This window comes from Salvelinus alpinus, chromosome 6, assembly GCF_045679555.1.
Source record: "Salvelinus alpinus chromosome 6, SLU_Salpinus.1, whole genome shotgun sequence".
Classification (NCBI taxonomy): Eukaryota; Metazoa; Chordata; class Actinopteri; order Salmoniformes; family Salmonidae; genus Salvelinus; species Salvelinus alpinus.
This window is the reverse complement of record NC_092091.1, coordinates 55,441,503-55,462,544: the sequence shown is the minus strand read 5'-3', so window position 1 is coordinate 55,462,544 and position 21,042 is coordinate 55,441,503. Positions and strand designations below refer to the sequence as shown.

General features: G+C 44.0%; 1 protein-coding gene across 1 annotated transcript in view; it reads left to right on the top strand.

Moving 5' to 3' along the window:
• The first annotated feature begins 4,762 nt into the window (after positions 1 to 4,762).
• Positions 4,763 to 21,042, top strand: part of LOC139578911 (spermine oxidase-like) — a 29,207-nt gene continuing 12,927 nt past the window's right edge. The window contains exons 1-3 of the mRNA XM_071407046.1: positions 4,763 to 4,876; positions 14,186 to 14,420; positions 15,518 to 15,744. Coding sequence (XP_071263147.1) covers positions 14,213 to 14,420; positions 15,518 to 15,744 — 435 coding nt within the window. The 5' untranslated portion in view covers positions 4,763 to 4,876; positions 14,186 to 14,212. The remainder of the gene's footprint in view (positions 4,877 to 14,185; positions 14,421 to 15,517; positions 15,745 to 21,042) is intronic.

Below are 21,042 nucleotides of genomic sequence, written 5' to 3'. Positions count from 1 at the left end.
TGACACAGAGAAAGCAGTCTCGGTTGAGTGACCCGTCTTGACCCTGTTTAGGGTCAAGAAGATTGTTTTGAGAGAGATAGCGAGAGCGTTGGTCAGAGACAGCATGCTCAAGAAAAAAAAGAAGGGATACCGTTCTATAATTTGGACGTCAGAGGAGTCGAGCAGAGAAACGCCAACTGTCATCCTCCTCTCTTTCATGTTGACGGAATGGTATATGACTATCATACAGTAGACACTTTTATTTTTTGTTGTCCTAGGCTACCTGGCTAACATTCTTGCTCGCTAGCCTAACTTCCTTTCATGGGCAGCGTTAGCTAGTTAACATTAACCTTCTACACCCTTCCTTGAAACTTAGTCACTGTTACTAGCTGGGTACCATCCAGTACTCGACACTTCACCTTAGAGACTGCTGCCATATGCACATAGTCATTGAACACTGGTCACATTAATAATGTTTACATACTGTTTTACCCACTTCATATGTATATACTGTATTCTAGTCATGGCTCATCCTATATAATTATTTTAAAAAGTAAAAAAATATTGAACCTTTATTTAACTAGGCAAGTCAGCTAAGAACAAATTCTTATTTTACAATGACGGCCTACACCGGCCAAACCCGGACGACGCTGGGCCAATTGAGCGCCCCCCTATGGGACTCCCAGTCACGACCAGTTGTGATACAGCTTGGATCGTGACTTAACTTGAACTGACTTGACTGTAACTACTGCTATACAAAATGGTTCTATTCATATACTGTCCATACTGACTATACACACCATTACATATATATACAGTTGAAGTCGGAAGTTTACATACACCTTAGCCAAATACATTTAAACCCAGTTTTTCACAATTCCTGACATTTAATCCTAGTTAAAATTCCCTGTCTTAGGTCAAATAGGATCACCACTTTATTTTAAGAATGTGAAATGTCAGAAGAATAGTAGAGCGAATTATTTATTTCAGCTTTTATTTATTTGATCACATTCCCAGTGGGTCATGTGATCACTCAATTAGTATTTGGTAGCATTGCCTTTAAATTTCTTAACTTGGGTCAAACGTTTCGGGTAGCCTTCCACAAGCTTCCCACAATAAGTTGGGTGAATTTTGGCCCATTCCTCCTGACAGAGCTGGTGTAACTGAGTCAGGTTTGTAGGCCTCCTTGCTCGCACACACTTTTTCAGTTCTGCCCACAAATTCTCTGTAGGATTGAGGTCAGGGCTTTGTGATGGCCACTCCAATACCTTGACTTTGTTGTCCTTAAGCCATTTTGCCACAACTTTGGAAGTATGCTTGGGGTCATTGTCCATTTGGAAGACTCAGTTGCGACCAAACTTTAACTTCCTGACTGATGTCTGGAGATGTTTCTTCAATATATCCACATAATTTTCCTTCCTCATGATGCCATCTATTTTGTGAAGTACACCAGTCATTCCTGCAGCAAAGCACCCCCACAACATGATGCTGCCACCCCCGTGCTTCACGGTTGGGATGGTGTTCTTCGGCTTGCAAACATCACCCTTTTTCCTCCAAACATAACGATGGTTGTTATGGCCAAACAGTTCTATTTTTGTTTCATCAGACCAGAGGACATTTCTCCAAAAAGTGTGATCTTTGTCCCCATGTGCAGTTGCAAACCGTAGTCTGGCTTTTTTATGGCGGTTTTGGAGCAGTGGCTTCTTCCTTGCTGAGCGGCCTTTCAGGTTATGTCGATATAGGACTCGTTTTACTGTGGCTATAGATACTTTTGTTCCTGTTTCCTCCAGTATCTTCACAAGGTCCTTTGCTGTTTTTCTGGGATTGATTTGCACTTTTCGCACCAAAGTACATTAATCTTTAGGAGACAGAATGCCTCTCCTTCCTGAGCGGTATGCGTGGTCCCATGGTGTTTATACTTACTTTCTATTGTTTGTACAGATGAATGTGGTACCTTCAGGCGTTTCGAAATTGCTCCCAAGGATGAACCAGACAATTTTGAGACCTGAGGTCTTGGTTGATTTCTTTTGGTTTTACCATGATGTCAAGCAGAGAGGCACTCAGTTTGAAGGTAGGCCTTGAAATACATCCACAGGTACACCTCCAATTGACTCAACTATTGTCAATTCGCCTATCAGAAGCTTCTAAAGCCATGACATAATCTTCTGGAATTTTCCAAGCTGTTTAAGGCACAATCAACTTAGTGTATGTAAACTTCTGACCCACTGAAATTGTGATACAGTGAATGATAAGTGAAATAATCTGTCTGTAAACAATTGTTGGAAAAATTACTTGTGTCATGCACAAGGTAGATGTCCTAACCGACTTGCCAAAACTATAGTTTGTTATCAAGAAATTTGTGGAGTGGTTGAAAAATGAGTTTTAATGACTCCAACCTAAGTGCATGTAAACTTCTGACTTCAACTGTATATAAACTCGACATGGCCAAAAGTATGTGGACCCGCCTTCAAATTAGTGGATTTGTCTATTTCAGCTACACACGTTGCTGACAGGTGTATAAAATCGAGCAGACAGCCATGCAATCTCCATAGACAAACAGTGGCAGTAGAATGGCCCGTACTAAAGAGCTCAGTGACTTTCAACCAGGCACCGTCATAGGATATTACTTTTCCAACAAGTCAGTTCGTCAAATTTCTGCCTTGCTAGAGCTTCCCTGGTCAACTGTAAGTGCTGTTTTTGTGAAGTGGAAACATCTATGAGCAACAACATTAGCGCATTGGGCCAGCGCATTACTGGTGCATTGGGCCAGTAACCGAAAGGTTGCTAGATCAAATCCATGAGCTGACAAGGTAAAAATCTGTCGTTCTGCCCCTGAACAAGCAGTTAACTCCTAGGCCGTCATTGTAAATAGGAATCTTTTCTTAACTGACTTGCCTAGTTAAATACATTTTGGTGGAGGAGGAATAATGGTCTGGGGCTGTTTTTCATGGTTCGGGCTAGGCCCCTTAGTTCCAGTGAAGGGAAATCTTAACATTACAATATACAATGACTTTCTAGACGATTCTGTGCTTCCAACTTTGTGGTAACAGTTTGGGGAATGTCCTTTCCATTTTCAGCATGACAATGACCCCATGCACAAAGCGAGGTTCATACAGAAATTATTTGTCGAATTCAGGCTTTTCTGGAGACAAAGGGGGGTCCGACCCAGTTCCTAATAAACTGGCAGGTATATATACACTGAGTATACCAAACATTAGGAACACCTTCCTAATATTGTGTTGCACCCCCCAAGGCATAACAATCTTTCTTTAACCTATCTCATTCCCTTCGTCTACACTGATTGAAGTGGATTTAACATTAATAAGGAATCCTAGCTTTCACCTAGATTCACCTGGTCAGTCTATGTCAAGAAAAGAGGTGTCCTTAAAAAAAAAAATGGGGGGGGATTTTTGTGTTGTTTCGTAATGCTAGGTATAACTGCACTGTTGGAGCTAGAAACACAAGCATTTCGCTGCGCCAACATCTGCAAATATCTGTATGCGACTAATAAAATGTGATTTGATTTTGATTTGATTCCTTCCTTATTCCAGGATTCTTCCAACCGGGATTTAAAAACGGGTAATTTTAGGGACGTTTAGAATCTTGGAACTCCAGCCCTTGCTGTTTGAGTGACACACTTCAGTTGAGCATCTTCACATCGTAAAACCATCACCTGCACGGTTAATTTACTGTCGTCCTTCTATAAAACTATAATTTCTCCTGTCTTTTTTGTCATTTTCTCTCGAACACTTTTTCCTAGAGTCTGACACATGAATAGCTCCGCTGTTGGCCAATATACATTTACAGTTTGTGGTGTCTACAAATGATCCTTTCTCGGTTAGCCATTATGGGCAATCACCTCAGGCAGTGCTGGTTGGGCTGGTCTTCTATGGACAAGTCAGGGTTGCTCATATTAATTAAGCCCCAATGCAGTCTTTTTTTATTCGATTTTTTAAATCATCACTGTATGTCTAATAAATCACTGTGTGTGTTTATTTGAATGAAAAATAACTCCAAATATATTTCAATTGCTGTTGAAATGCTCAGTCTGATCGTGTGGTTGTTTTGGGGTGAGCCAGTAACCCGAAAGGTTGCTAGATTGCATCCCCGAGCTGACCAGGTAAAAGTCTGTCGTTCTGCCCCTGAACAAGGCAGATAACCCACTGTTCCTAGGCCGTCATTGTAAATAAGAATTTGTTCTTAACTGACTCGCCTAGTTAAAGAAATGTTAAACAAACAAAAATGTAAAATACAGTTGCAAATATATTAACATACACAGCCCTGATTGGTGGACAGGATTGTCTAGACTGTCTAGACTAGAGCATACCCGCATACAACTTCAAAGTAAGAGGATACATATTATGCAAATAACAGATGACTGGCGATTGGTCAGAATAATCAGATTGTGATGTCATGGTGTAGGCAAAAAAAAAACATGATCAGTGCTATTCTGAATCCTTGGGACATCCGTACCCTAACCTTAACCTTAACCCATACCTTAACCATAACCCTTACCCAACCCTAATCTTATCCCTTACAGTAACCATTGGGGAAGCGAAGTCCCAAGGATCCCGAATAGTAAGAACCAAAACTCCATCCCACATGAACAGACTGAAATTCTAGGCGTTTTTTTCTCTCCAAAAGCTCTTAAACTAAAAGTGCATTTTCATAATTTCCCCAATTTCAGAATGTTATTTCGATCTCATATCGTGGAAATATTGGGTATATCACGTTTTTGATTGTACTGCTCCTTTAAGCGGGGAGGCGGCGGCAACAGGGAACTGGCTGCTTCTGGTTTCAAGGCACATATAAATACAAAGCGGAGCCGGGTACGAGGAAAAACACAAAGGAGAAGAGGAGAATTCTCACGTTTAAAACTGAAGACTAACGGAGTCAGGTAATGAGCGCCTCCTGAAATCAAGCTTGTTTCCTAGAAGGTAAAACATGTAAAACGCCATTCGTCGCAGTCCAGTCTTGGTTATAATATTCATCAACATTGTGGATAGCAAAGAAGTAAACAGCTGAGCTGCAGCTGTCACAGTAGGGTACGGTGTGTACTTGTTGTAGGCAAGTGTATTTATGCCTAGTGTTGAATTATGTGCCGTATTAGGCTACAAAAAATAGGTAAGCAATAAAATATAAAGCAAATGATCCTCATTCGATTGTTTACCTCGCTTTGTAAAATTATGCTGTTGGATGTTCAAAACATTATTGTAATAGCCTAAGTTTAATTCTGTGTAAAATGTGTATTCTGTTGTATTTTCTATTCCGTTTTGACTAGATATTTCTCCCCATTGAATGGTTTCAGTGAATCAGGATATCTCACAGAAGAAGAACTAGTCGTTCTTTGTTTCAAACTGTGGTCTGGTGGTCTGTGTTGCTACTTTGACTATTACGTGGCAGAGGATGAGATACACACAGCCGTGCGTAGCCTGTCTGGAACTCAACGCTACTTTCTCTGTGGTCAGCAAAATAAACTTGAGAACCTCAATTACATTTTCTCCCTCTTTCCGTCTCTATCTTGCCTGTATTCATTCATCCCTCTCTTAATTTCATATTATATGAATAGGATATGAATGGGATGGAATATAATTTTATTCAATTAACTTGTTTTGCGATGTTATTGTAATTGATTCAGTCCCTTATCTGTAACCCAATGAATAAGAAAATTGATGGAAAAAAATCATTACAGCTGTTCTTGCGAAATTCCACTAGTTTATGCATGAATAATTACAAGCATATGCACATTGCCTGAAGGTGTAATACCCTTGTTCTACAAAATAAGTCAAGGTTTATCGTTACGTAAAGTAAAGAATATGATCTGTCTGGACTCAATGCTGTCAGGGGGTATCCACATATCTTCACCATTCATAATCATCGCTCTTTGTTTTCAACCTTTTCAAAAGGCACTACTGTTCATTGTGCACCACCTGACCGCATTCCAACCTGTTCCCCTTGCTGGCAGTACCATTTTAACTGCGGCTTACCTTTGGCATTACCACTCTAGTCCTAGGGGCCCCGGACTCATGTTTATACAGCTCCAGGATGGATGACACCCAAGCATCAGTTCTAGCACTGCCAGCCAGAGGCCCTCCCCTAGCCCTAGCATCCCAGCTCTGGAACACCGGAGCTTGGAGAGAGGTGTGGAATTTCTGGGGCCTGTCTGGCACAGGGCCCGGGCCCCCAAGGCTAGAGCGCTCCTGTCCTTTTTGATGTTTGCGGTCTTGAGGAAGCGAGACGTCATGTTGCCACACTAGCAAGCACTGCAGTGCGCACTAGGGGTTTGATCCAGACCAGAGATGTTCCAGGGTTGTCGGATATGGCATGAAAGCAGCTGTGGAGTGGATGGAAGTGCAGACGGTGAGGAGTTGGATGGAGGAAGGGTGTGTGTGTGTTTTAGGAAGGCCGGTATTTGGAAGGAAATGAGAGGGGGTGGCCTTACAACTCAATAAATAACAGGCAGACTTCTTTTTAACCTTACAGTCCTTTTTTATGCCCTGGCCTGCCCCTGGAAAGAGCAACCTCAAGCAATGTCAGTCAAATGTAGGCTAGGTTGCTCGTTTCTAGGTCACACGCTGTAGAGTTCCCCATCCCGGGTCCAGCCCCCGTTAATCTGCATGCTGTGGCATGACTGGGGAGAGAGGAGTGGTGACATGTGGCGAGTGCGTTAACCAGCCAGGGATAATGGAATCACAGTGGCTCTATGTCTTGGTCCAGGGAGAGAGAGGTGTGTGTGTGTGTGTACATGCACACGTGTGTGTGACAGAGAGTGTATGTGACCTGGGAAACAGCAGCCCAATTCTGTGATCCTTTCTCTGCAAATCTTATTGCTGTTTTGTAGTAAAACCATAGTATTACTGTAATAGTACTAGGCAGCTTTACTGTATATGCAATACACTAAATACACCATCCTGGGACATTCAATACCTTTTTACTCCTGTGATTCAGAAAGTAAGGCTGAATGTGCGTATTATGTCATTTTACCCAGTGATTTATAGTAGTGCTTGCATACAAATCCCATATTGCTTCACAAGTAAATGTGGATGCAGGATTAAAGCTTTGGAGAAGCATGTATCACGAGCAGGCTTTTCTGTTATTACAATCAGAAAGGAAGGCCGTCTTCCTTCAGAATCCCTGAAGGAATCCAGGGCCCACTAACAGTTTGTCCCAAATGGCACCCAATTTCCAATACACTGCACAACTTTTGACCAGGGCCCTAAGTAGTGCACTATTTGGAACCCTCTGTGCCACATGTATTACATAGTTACAGGCCCTTCTAGCCTCTGGGAAAGGGGATACCTAGCCAGTTGCACACTGAATGCGTTCAACCGAAATGTGTCTTCCATATTTAACCCAACCTCTGACTCAGAGAGGTGCGGGGTGCTGGCCCAACACTCTTAACCGGTAGGCTAGATGCCTCCATAGAGTGACTGTGGTCTTACGGATGAGAAGGGGTATTTTTCCAGTTTAGATGTGTCACCTTGTGTTGTGGGGATGGGGAAGGAACAAAGGGAAACGTGTTTGCTTTATCTTTTTCCCTGGATTTCCACTTGATGAGAAGCATCCCTAACACAGATTGAGGACTCTGCCTTGGAACACTAATAACAAAAAAGATACAAACTCTTCCGAACTGTTTCGGCTGGGACGCCTTTACTTTATCGGCCTGTAACTGTGGTGCTGCTCTGCTGTGGGCCCCATGGGCTCCTTGAGCGAGCTCCACTGTGGGTCCTTCAACAGGAAATGTCTCGGTGACCTACAAAAAGGATGTGCTGACATCACACCCCGCTGTGTATCCTCACGGATGCTCAGTGTGCTCGTGGCTTATCTTACATGTGTCTGCCTGAACTTAGCAAGAGGTCCAATTCATCCCCCATTACCTCTCAATTCAATTACATTAAAACAACTTTCGTTTTTTTCCCTTTTGGTCCATGAAACAAGCTGCACCACAAATGAGAAAAGCATAAGTGTGTGTGTTGGTGTGTGTTAACATTTCACCTCTAAAGCTCTGTATAAAACCCATAAATTATTATTAATATAACACACAATTAATAGGTTAATATGTGACAGAAGGAAGGATTGAAAAATACCAAATCATGAGCAGTAAAAATACATTTGAATTGTTCCTCAGCCCGCAGGCACTTAGTCAGCCGACTCTTAACTCCACCATCGTTTCAGTTGTGAGGTGACCCGGGGATGCCTATTAGCCCCCAAAAATGTATGAATGTTGTCATAATTAGGATCGTCATTATCGGGAGTATTATTGCTGTGTGTGTGTGTGTGTGTGTGTGTGTGTGTGTGTGTGTGTGTGTGTGTGTGTGTGTGTGTGTGTGTGTGTGTGTGTGTGTGTGTGTGTGTGTGAGAGATTGATTGTGTGTATGCACCAGTGGAGGCTTCTCAGAGGAGGAAGGGAGGACCATCCTCCTCAGTGAATTCATAAAATAAAAATAGTGAAACATTTAAAACGTTATCCTTTTTAGATAAAACTAAACTAAACATATACACGTCACCAAGTAATTTATTAAAAAACTGTTTTGCAATGAAGGTCTATAGTAGGCTCAACAGCACTCTGTAGGGTAGCACCATGGTGTAGCCGGAGGACAGCTAGCTTCTGTCCTCCTCTGGGTACATTACCTTCAATACAAAACCTAGGAGGCTCATGGTTTTCACCCTCTCCAATAGACTTAAACAGTATTTATGACAACTTCCGGGGAGGACGTCCTCCAACCTATCAGAGCTCTTGCAGCATGTTCTGACATGTCCACCCAATCAAAGGATCAAATAATGAATCTACTACTGAAAGCATAAGCTACATCTAGCTAGCACTGCAGTGCATACAATGTGGTGAGTAGTTGACTCAAAGAGAGAGAAAGACAATTAATTTATTCCAAAATGGAAAGGGAGGGTAGGGGGGAGGGAGGGTAGAGAGAGGTAAGGAGAGAGGGGGAGAGAGAGATTCACTTACTTAGCTAGCTAGTTTTGCCTGCTCAAACAGAGGGATGTTACAGTATGTGTGTGTAGCCACTCTATTCTTGCTGATGAGGGTTTTCTCCCCTTGCTGCTCAGTTCTATGCCTCAAGGCCACAAGGCTATTCTTCTGTTCCTAGAATCTTATTAATTTGGAGACTGTGTAGTGGCCTTGTTAGTGTACCACTGTGTATGACTAGGTCCCTGGCCTCGGTATTCTGTCCACAACGCTGGTCCTGTTCGCTGGATAAAATCAGGCAATAAACATGGTCTATATACGTACAAACCGTCATTGCTATTTCAAATGGGAATCCATTCTGAAATAATAAGTCATTTCACAGGATTATGTTTTTTTAAATATTAGACGTTCGGCATCTGTGACGAATACCACAACTCTGTTGATAGTTTATTGAGGTATGATTAGCACTTTTCAGGATCGTGTGAACATTCCAGTCAAGGCATCACCGACAAATGAATGTGAAGAAATAGATGCAGACAGAGATTTGTACTACTTTTGACCATTGAGGGCTATGAAACGGATGCAGAAAGAGGAAACATCCCAAATGAAACCCTATTCAGACTCATTGAACGGTCTAGCCAGCTAGGACTTGTCCAGACATGTTTTGCTTCCTTCTCAGCCCGCTACTATTATAATTTCCCACTACTCAACACTCTTAGTCTTGTGATGCAGACAGCTGTGAGGTCAAAGGTGAACACAGCTGGGAAGAAGGTTCTGAACTTCAAGTGTTGCAATCACTGCTGTTTGTGCTTGAAATGTATCTAACCTTTCTGCAATATACTGTGAACTATATTAGTTCCCATAGTCTGTACAGCATTTTCAGTTGGTGCCTGAAATGTTGGTGTCTAACTTTCCTGAGCTATCTAGGCTGCGTTTACACAGGCAGCCCGATTCTGATCTTTTTTCCACTAATTGGTCTTTTCACCAATCCCATCAGATCTTTTTCAGCAGATCATTTTCAGAGCTGATCTGATTAGTCAAAGACCAATTAGTGAAAAACAGATCAGAACTGGGCTGCCTGTGTAAACACAGCCACTGTGTACTGTATTCGAGCCTTATGAAACACAACTAGTTTAAAACCAGTTTCGAAGAGACATCTTTCCCACGGTACATAGTGTGAAGAGAGTTAGTTCCCATAGTCTCTAAACAGCATGTGATATAATTAAGTGATATAATTAAGCAATAAGGACCGAGGGGGTGTGGTATATGGCCATTATACCATGGCAACGCGGAGTGCCTGGATAAAGCCATTAGCCGTGGTATATTGGCAATATACCACAAACACCCGACGTGCCTTATTGCTATTATAAACTGGTTACCAACGTAATTAGAGCAGTACATTTTTTTGTTTGTTGTCATACCCGTTGTATACGGTCTGACATACTACGTCTTTCAGCCAATCAGCATTCAGGGCTGAAACCACCCAGTTTATAATCCACATTTTGGTCTGGGTGGTAGTAAGTGTACTCAAATTGGTTTGTTTTGGCTCCGTCCTCTTGCACTTTGTGTACCAATTTGGTGTCGTCTGAAACAGTAAACAGCAAACCTTCGGGAAGCTCAGATGAGCAGCATACCCCAGACGCAGCTGCAGTTCTAAATAGACGGTAATGGATTCACTGAACCGGTTTGACCGCGTGACCCTGGTTCGGGAGAAACCGCCTTTTTCTTGTGTGCGCGAGACGGTTTCTCAGTATGGTACCGCAGCATTGCCATGTGCAGCAGCGTTGCCGTGGTGACAGAGCGGGGAGGTTTTGTGGGGGAGAGGGGAGTGGAGTGCGTCACATGTAGGAACTGGAGGTAGCATATGGTCTCACCTCTCAGAGGAAGAGGAGGGGTGGGGGGGGTGCGCTCAGGGATGAAAAAAATTGAAAAATGAGGATAATGGAACACGTTACTGCTCTGTTTAGTCTGCTTCCTAATGCATTTTCCTCCTTGATCCTTCCATCCCCTCTTCATCTTTCACACACAGACGTACTTTTTTCTCTTTTGTCTCTCTTGCTTTTCCTGTTTTTTTCTTACCGTCTCCCCCTCTTTCTTTCTCTCTCTTCTCCTGTGTCCTTTCTTCCACTGCCTGCTTTCTGTCAAATGGGCCTATTTTCCATTTGGCAAGGCCCCCGTGGTACAGCACTTCAGCTCACTTGCGTACACACACGCTACTCCAGTGAGAGTGGTGGAAGGAAGTCCGTGAGAAAAGAATAAAATAAAGCGTCTTTCACCTCAACAATTGACGATGCCGTCGCCCCACAACAGCCAATTAAGGACCCGCATGAGTCTCGTTCATTTGGTGTTGCTTGGTGTTTTGTTTTGAGACTACATTAGATTAGTATAATGGGATCAGGGAGATGCGCTTTAAATACGCTCCCTTTTGCATTTGTTTCCTCAGACACAGTTGTCTACATGTTATTATAAACTGAGTGGTCGAGCCCTGGATGCTGATTGGCTGACAGCCGTCATTGTAAATAAGAATTTGTTCTTAACTGACTTGCCTAGTTAAAGGTAAAAAAATGGGTATGACAAAACATTTATTTTTACTGCTATAATTACGTAACCAGTTTATTATAAAGGCAATAAGGCACCTCGGGGGCTTGTGGTATGGCCATTATACCAAGGCTAAGGGCTCTGTCCAGGCACTCCGCGTTACGTTGTTGTCACGGTTGTCGTAAGAACGGGACCAAGGCGCAGCGGATGTTGAGTTCCACATATTTATTTCCAAGTGAAACTTCAGCAAAACAAAAATATACCAATAAACGAACAACTAAACGTGACTACGTGGTGCACATGCACAAACACAAAACAATATCCCACAAACACAGGTGGAGAAAATAGCTACTTAAATATGATCCCCAATTAGAGACAACGATTACCAGCTGCCTCTAATTGGGAATCATACACAACACCAACATAGAAAATATAAACTAGACCACAACATAGAAATTATACACTAGAATATCCCCTAGTCACGCCCTGACCTACTACACCATAGAGAAACAAGGGCTCTCTATGGTCAGGGCGTGACAGTACCCCCCCCAAAGGTGCGGACTCTGGCCGCAAAACCTGAAACCAAATGGGGAGGGTAGGGGGGGTGAGTAGTGTCGGTGTCGGCTCCGGTGTAGGTCGTAGCCCCCGCCCAGACCCCGGATCCTGCCATCACGCCGGGCTGAACGCCGTGCCTGGACTGGGCATCGTCACAAGGGAGGACTCCGGCCATGGAGCTGGGTTGGACGCCGTGCCTGGACTGGGCACCGGCGCAAAGGAGGACTTCGGCCATGGAGCTGAGTTGGACGCCGTGCCTGGACTGGGCACCGGCGCAGTAGAAGGCTCCGGCCATGGAGCAGGACTGGCCGCCGTGCCTGAACTGGGTACTGGCACAGAGGAAGGCTCCGGCCTTGGAGCGGGACTGAACGCCATGCTTGGACTGGGCACCGGCGCAGAGGAAGGCTCCGGCCTTGGAGCGGGACTGGACACCGTGCCTGGACCGGGCCCCGGCGCAGAGGAAGGCTCCTGGAGCGGGACTGGACGCCGTGCCTGGACTCTCAGGACCGTTGACCCTCGCTGGAGGTTCCGGACCGTGGACCGTCGCTGGAGGTTCCGGACCGTTGCTGGAGGTTCCGCACTGTGGAACGTCGCAGGAGGTTCCGGACTGTGGACAGTCGCAGGAGGTTCCGGACTGTGGACAGTCGCAGGAGGTTCCGGACTGTGGACCGTCGCCGGAAGTTCTGGACTGTGAACCGTCGCCGGAAGCTCTGGACTGTGAATGCGCACTGGAGGCCTAGTGCGTGGAGCCGGTACAGGTGGCACCAGACTGGTGACACACACTTCAGGGCGAGTGCGGGGAGCAGGCACAGGACGCACCGGACTGGGGAGGCGCACCGGAGGCCTGGTGCGTGGTGCCGGCACAGGTGGCACCGGACTGGTGACACGCACTTCAGGGCGGGTGCGGGGAGCCGGCACCGGACGTACCGGGCTGGGGAGGCGCACTGGAGGCCTGGTGCGTGGATCCGGCACAGGTGGCACCGGACTGGTGACACGCACTTCAGGGCGAGTGCGAGGAGGAGGCACAGGACGTACCGGACTGGGAAGGGTCTCCTGTCCTTCCATGATTTCTTCCCAGGTCCAACTTATTTTTCCCATCGTTGCACGCTGCTTGGTTCTTGTTTGGTGGGATATTCTGTCACGGTTGTCGTAAGAACGCAGGCGCAGCGGATGTTGAGTTCCACATATTTATTTCCAAGTGAAACTTCAGCAAAACAAAAATATACCAATAAACGAACAACTAAAAGTGACTACATGGTGCACATGCACAAACACAAAACAATATCCCACAAACACAGGTGGGGAAAATAGCTACTTAAATATGATCCCCAATTAGAGACAACGATTACCAGCTGCCTCTAATTGGGAATCATACACAACACCAACATAGAAAATATAAACTAGAACACAACATAGAAATTATAAACTAGAATACCCCCAAGTCACGCCCTGACCTACTACACCATAGAGAAACAAGGGCTCTCTGTGGTCAGGGCGTGACAGTTGTGCATAAGAACAGCCCTTAGCCGTGGTATATTGGCCATGTACCACACCTCCTCGGGCATTATTGCTTAAATATAATAAGCCCCCACTACACAGCACAGCTACTTCTTAGCCATGCAACGGTAAGGTGTTTTAACAAGGATAGGTATGTTATCCAGAGACAGTGGCTTAGACAGCTAGACCACACTAGGCCACAAAATAGCAAGACCTCTTTGAAATAGTGACTGTTTTAATAACACGATGAACCCGTTCCCCTTTCACACTCAAAGTATGCATACTTAGGAAAGCGCGATGAAATTCTATTTCCAGAATAGATTTGATGTCATAACGGGTATTTGATCTGAAAGAGGGTTTGTGTACAGTACTGTGTACAGAGGACTTTACTTTGAACTGAGTACTCAATGGAGTACCTGATGCTGATGCAATCTCCCCCTGTGTGTAAAGATACTTTCTGTCCTCATCTTGCCTGAGGGAAATTGACTTGCTTTGTTTTTTGTGTGTAGTTCCATTCATGTTTATTAGACAGGATAGTGAGGAAGAATGAGAGAGCAAGGAGTCGGATTTGAACCCGTGCTGGCGGCGGTATGGGTTCCAAAGTCAGCGCTTTAGACCGCTGGACCACACAAGGCTCGCCTTGTTGTTAACTAATGGCTTGTTTCTCTGTTTCTGTTTCTGTTTCACCCTCAGACCCCCTAGAAGAGGAGCTTGGACGGCATGCAAAGTTGTGAAATATCTTCAGACAGCACTGATGACCCCCTTAGTAGAGACCTACGCACTCGTCGACAGCCTCGAATAGTAGTGATCGGCGCGGGCTTGGCCGGTCTCGCAGCTACCAAGAGCCTCCTGGAAAGCGGCTTCACGGATGTCACAGTCCTAGAGGCGTCAGACCGCGTCGGAGGGAGAGTTCAAAGCATTCAGCACGGTAAGAAATGATGCTATGAACTTCATGCAGTACAAACACACGAAGCGCGAGTAAGAAACAATACATGGAGGAAATGACGCTAAACCAGACCCTGGAATTTCATGGGTTATGACTCTGTGGGTGTTTTGTTTCTTAAATAGTTCACATTTTCGGTAAGCTGAAAGGTCCGAACCTCACTCACTGAGACATTCGACATGTCTGTGTGAGTGTGTAATCATCAGGTTGTTTCCCCCGCACTCACATCTAGCTGTCAAAAGGTGCCCCCGTCTATTCTCCATGGGGCTACGCTATCAGTGCTAATGCTAAAAGCCTTCCCGAAATAACACTGGATCAGAATGTGTGCTTTGCAAAGCCCAATTAAGCTTTCTCAATTCAAAATGTGAAATGCGATTGGGGAATTTGTCTCTCGGATGGATGTGCGGTTAGTCCTGCGGAATCCCCTTTGAGCTGAACAAGTTCGATTACTCCCGTTGCCACACATGGCTTCAATTCAAGATAAAAAAAACCCCACATATTTATCCCTATTCCTAATTCTCTATGAAGCCCTTTCAATAACAAGTATCTCTCGAGTAGGCGGTTGTGGCCTCCTCAAAATGTCCAGTAGGCTGCAGTCACATTCATTGAGTTGACACCCTCTAACTGTAGTTCCTTTCACGCCCATTCACTTAAAACAACTTCCTGTTCTCATTTCTCTGCTTATTTAATTGAATTCAAGTTCCATTCCATTCCACTTATTCCCAAATAAACGGACACAAACAATCAAGTTCTTGGGGTGGGTAAACAACGTTTGTAAGTGTGACCCCAGAGGTGCATCTGATATGACACATTATTCCCTATATATTGCACTACTTTTGACCGGAGCCTAAACCTGTCCCAATATCCTCACTACTTGCATGGCCAAAACATTACTTCATATTGGGACAGAGACTGAGTGTATTACGTATTTATATGCCATTTAGGAGATGCTTTTATCCAAAACTTACATTTTGTATATATGGTCCCGGGAATCGAACCCACTATCCTAGCATTGCAAGCGCCAACTGAGCTACAGTGAGGACTACATTCTTCTTCATCTTCTCCTCCTCCATCTATTCCAGGACAAACGACTTTGGAGCTCGGAGCCACCTGGATCCATGGCGCTAACGGGAACCCGGTGTACCACCTGGCGGAGGACAACGGGCTGCTGGAGCACACCACGGACGGCGAGCGCAGCGTGGGCCGCATCAGCCTGTACACCAAGAACGGCGTGGCCCACTACCAGACCAACAGTGGTACCAGGATCCCCAAGGACCTGGTCGAGGAGTTCAGTGACCTCTACAATGAGGTGAGGGGTGTGTGGGAGGTGTGTGTTTGTGTGTGTCCAGATTACCACTGATGTGTGCACAGGGAGCCACCCATGACTGAATGTAGATATTGTACATACACAGGGGCACGTATGCACAGTTGTGTATAGTACAGGTGTGTATAGTACAGGTGTGCCGGGAAACTCATGCGCACACACACACAATCTGTTTACAGTGGTCCAGTGAAGCGTGTCATGCCCTGTTCAGCTACTTCAGAGCGTTGTTATTCACACAACATTGGCTTGCCCCCACTACCCTTCAGATCCGAGTAAATAGACACTGTGCAGAGGAAAGGGGGACGCTTTCTACACACTTCCCTTTCTCTATGTCCCTGAGTAATTCTCACAATAGTTATGTTCCATAAGTGTTGCAAGCAGCAAAGTTACCAATAAAGAACACACATACCAGAGTCAATTTTTATAGGATTCACATAGGGTGGGCCAGAAAGCGGTGTATCAAGCTTGTGGTGGATTGTTCGCAACGCTTACGGAACTGGAACTATTTCAAGGCACTTGAATACAGAAGAACTTTCTCTATTATCCACCTTAATAACACAGCATTCTCCACAGCAGCACCCATTCCTTTAAGAACACACTGTACGAACAGGAATAACTACACAGTAATAACAGAGTTTCTAAACCCAGAGGCGCAACATTGCGAGACGTCCGAGAACGCTTGCGAAGCACTCGGCAGACCAGGGTTTGGGGTTTGAGAAGTTACTGAGAAATTGTGAAAATTGTTTAAAAAAAAGTAAAATATTCTTCCGTAGTTGTTAATTTTCTTGTAATCTGAAGGAACAACTTAGATTCGAGCCAATAAGTAACTGAACATGTTATTACTCCAACATGGTGAAAGTGACAAACTGTCACAATTTGATTTTCGTCAACAACGACTTCATGTCTAAGGGGTGCCTTTGATTTGACGGCCTGCACATGCAGAGTTCGGCGCGAGACGACCGTTAGACCCGATAACGTGTTTCTGCGCATGAGCTTAGCTAGCCAAAGTCTCCATGACATTTCTATTGGAGAAGCAGTTTCTACATACACTACCGGTCAAAAGTTTTAGAACACCTACTCATTCAAGGATTTTTCTTTCTTTTTTACAATTTTCAACATTGTAGAATAATAGTGAAGACATCAAAACTATGACATAACACATATGGAATCAAGTAGTATATTTGAGATTCTTCAAATAGCCACCCTTTGCCTTGATGACCGCTTTGCACACTCTTGGTTTTCTCTCAATCAGCTTCATGAGGTAGTCACCTGGAATGCATTTCAATTAACAGGTGTGCCTTCTTTAAAGTACATTTCTGTAATTTCTTTCCTTCTTAATGCGTTTGAGCCAATCATTTGTGTTGTGACACAGTAAAGGGGTATACAGAAGATAGCCCTATTTGGTAAAAGACCAAGTCTATATTATGGCAAGAACCGCTCAAATAAGCAAAGAGAGACGACAGTCCATCATTACTTTAAGACATGAAGGTCAGTCAATCCTGAAAATGTCAAGAACTTTGAAGATTTCTTCAAGTGCAGTCGCAAAAACCATCAAGCGCTATGATGAAACTGGCTCTCACGAGGACCTCCACAGGAATGGAAGACCCAGAGTTACCTCTGTTACAGAGGATAAGTTCATTAGAGTTACCAGCCTCAGAAATTGCAGCCCAAATAAATACTTCACAGAGTTCAAGTAACAGACACATCTCAACATCAACGGTTCAGAGGAGACTGTGTGAATCAGGCCTTCAAGATCTAATTGTTGCAAAGAAACCACTACTAAAGGACACCAATAAGATGAAGAGATTTGCTTGGGCCAAGAAACATTAGCAATGGACAATAGACCAGTGGAATTTTGTCCTTTGGTCTGGAGTCCAAATTTGAGATTTTTGGTGCCAACCGGCATGTCTTTGTGAGACGGGGTGTGGGTAAACGGATGATCTCCGCATGTGTATTTCCCACCATAAAGCATGGAGGAGGAGGTGTTATGGTGTCGGGGTGCTTTGCTGGTGACACTGTCTGTGATTTATTTAGGATTCAAGGCACACTTAACCAGCATGGCTACCACATCCCATCTGGTCTGGGCTTAGTGGGACTCATTTGTTTTTCAACAGGACAATGACCCAACACACCTCCAGGCTCTTTAAGGGCTATTTTACCAAGAAGGTGAGTGATGGAGTGCTGCATCAGATGACCTGGCCTCCACAATCCCCCAACCTGAACCAAATTGAGATGGTTTGGGATGAGTTGGACCGCGGATTGAAGGAAAAGGAGCCAACAACTGCTCAGCATATGTGGGAACTCTTTCAAGACTGTTGGAAAAGCATTCCTGGTGAAGCTGGTTGAGAGAATGCCAAGAGTGTGCAAAGCTGTCATCAATGCAAAGGGTGGCTACTTTGAAGAATCTCAAATATAAAATATAATTTGATTTGTTTAACACTTTTTTTTGGTTACTACATGATTCCATATGTGTTATTTCGTAGTTTAGATGTCTTCACTATTATTCTACAATGTAGAAAATAGTAAAAAATAAAGAAAAACCCTTGAATGAGTAGGTGTTCTAAAACTTTTGACCGGTAGTGTATCTTCATACTAAACCATCTTTGGTAATAATTAGGGAGCTGCAACATACAGTGTGAACAACGCTTTTATCCTGATTTCATGTGTGTCAGTCTGCATACCTCTATGTCGTAAACTCTTGTATAATCAATTTCCAAGATGCCAATCACTTTGCAGTGTAGCAGCAGCATCAACACAGCAGAGGTACGCTATGCATTAGGCTAACCCCCACCGTGCATCATTACAGCAGCACGAAACGCTTATCCCTTCCCATGTATCATTACATCTGCGCTAAGCACTAATCGCCACCGTGCCTCTGCCTGGAAAGCAGCATAATTAACTAAGCAGTAGGATTAGCATTCCGAAGCTGACTTGGTTGTTTTGTTTCACATCAGGATTTGAGGTACATAGAAATCCTCTCTGTTTAGATCTAATGTTTCATGGACAAGAAATCGCTTTACAATTATGTGTCTTTGAAAATGTGTTTCTTGAGGATCCCATTTCAACCGGAGGCTATTTTATATTGTCAACAAAGGTGTGGTGCATCCTGGGTCGCTTTCATTAGGGCACGCAACGGAAATGTCTTTTAAAGTTTTGCGAAGGAATTTTAAAATGTAGTTTTCAGATTGGCCCTCCCTGTTTCAGTGTTTTCTTCGGTTTGCTGCCTAATGAACACACGCCTGGTCTTTGTATGCAACAACGTTCCACCAGGGAGGTAAGACGAGATGATAAGGTTATGTAATTGAATATCATGTCATATTATCACATGACCTTTGTGGTTACAATGTAACTTAGTGCAGCAATGGTAAACATAAACATTCTGATTCCATGGAAAAAGAATGTGAGCATCACTCTGGGACAGCTAAAACAGTCATTTGAACTGCTCATTAATAAATATATATTTTTTTAAAGTCATGCCCCCCTCCTTCCTTGACTTTTCCTAAATAAGTCTATATAACACACTAACATACAGTGGTTTGCAAAAGTATTCACCCCCTTGACATTTTTACTATTTTGTTGCCTTACAACCTGGAATTAAAATAGATTTTTTGGGGGGTTTGTATCATTTGATTTACACAACATGCCTACCACTTTGAAGATGCAAAATATTTTTTCTTGTGAAACAAACAACAACTAATACAAAAAAATATCCATCGTTCCTTCAATGCTGCCACCACTATGCTTCACTGTGGGATGGTGTTCTCGGGGTGATGAGAGGTGTTGGGTTTGCGCCAGACATAGCATTTTCCTTGATGGCCAAAAAGCTCAATTTTAGTCTCATCTGACCAGAGTACCTTCTTCCATATATCTCCCACATGCCTTTTGGCGAACTCCAAACGTGTTTGCTTATTTTGTTCTATAAGCAATGGCTTTTTTCTTGCCACTCTTCCGTAAAGCCAAGCTCTGTGCAGTGTACGGCTTAAAGTGGTCCTATGGACAGATTCTCCAATCTCCGCTGTGGAGCTTTGCAGCTCCTTCAGGGTTATCTTTGGTCTCTTTGTTGCCTCTCTGATTAATGCCCTCCTTGCCTGGTCCATGAGTTTTGGTGGGTGGCCCTCTCTTGGCAGGTTTGTTGGGGTGCCATATTCTTTCCATTTTTAATAATGGATTTATTGGTGCTCCTTGATGTTCAAAATTTCTGATAGTTTTTATAACCCAACCCTGATCTTTACTTTTCCACAACTTTGTCCCTGACCTGTTTGGAGAGCTCCTGGGTCTTCATGGTGCCGTTTGCTTGGTGGTGCTCATTGCTTAATTTTGTTGCAGACTCTGGGGCCTTTCAGAACAGGTGTGTACAGTCGTGGCCAAAAGTTTTGAGAATGACACAAATATTAATTTTCACAAAGTCTGCTGCCTCAGTTTGTATGATGGCAATTTGCATATACTCTAGAATGTTATGAAGAGTGATCAGATGAATTGCAATTAATTGCAAAGTCCCTCTTTGCCATGCAAATGAACTGAATCCCCCCAAAACATTTCCACTGCATTTCAGCCCTGCCACAAAAGGACCAGCTGACATCATGTCAGTGACTCTCTCATTAACACAGGTGTGAGTGTTGACGAGGACAAGGCTGGATATCACTCTGTCATGTTGATTGAGTTCGAATAACAGACTGGAAGCTTCAAAAGGAGGGTGGTGCTTGGAATCATTGTTCTTCCTTGGCTATGTCACGTTCTGACCTTAGTTCTTTTGTTATTTCTTTGTTTTAGTATGGTCAGGGCGTGAGTTGGGTGGGTTATCTATGTTTGTTTTTCTATGTTGGGTTTTTGATTTGGCCTGATATGGTTCTCAATCAGAGGCAGGTGTTAGTCGTTGTCTCTGATTGGGAACCATGTTTAGGGAGCCTGTTTTCTATTGTGTTTTGTGGGTGGTTATTTTCTGTGTCTGTGTGTTCCACACTTAACTGTTTCGGTTTTCGTTCGTTCACTTTATTGTTTTGTATTTCAGTGTTCAGTTTGATCCATTAAATATTCATCATGAACACTTACCACGGTGCGCATTGGTCCTCCTCTCTTTCTCCCAACGAAGATTGTTACAGGTTACCTGCAAGGAAACACGTGCCATCATCATTGCTTTGCACAAAAAGGGCTTCACAGGCAAGGATATTGCTGCCAGTAAGATTGCACCTAAATCAACCATTTATCGGATCATCAAGAACTTCAAGGAGAGCGGTTCAATTGTTGTGAAGAAGGCTTCAGGGTGCCCAAGAAAGTCCAGCAAGC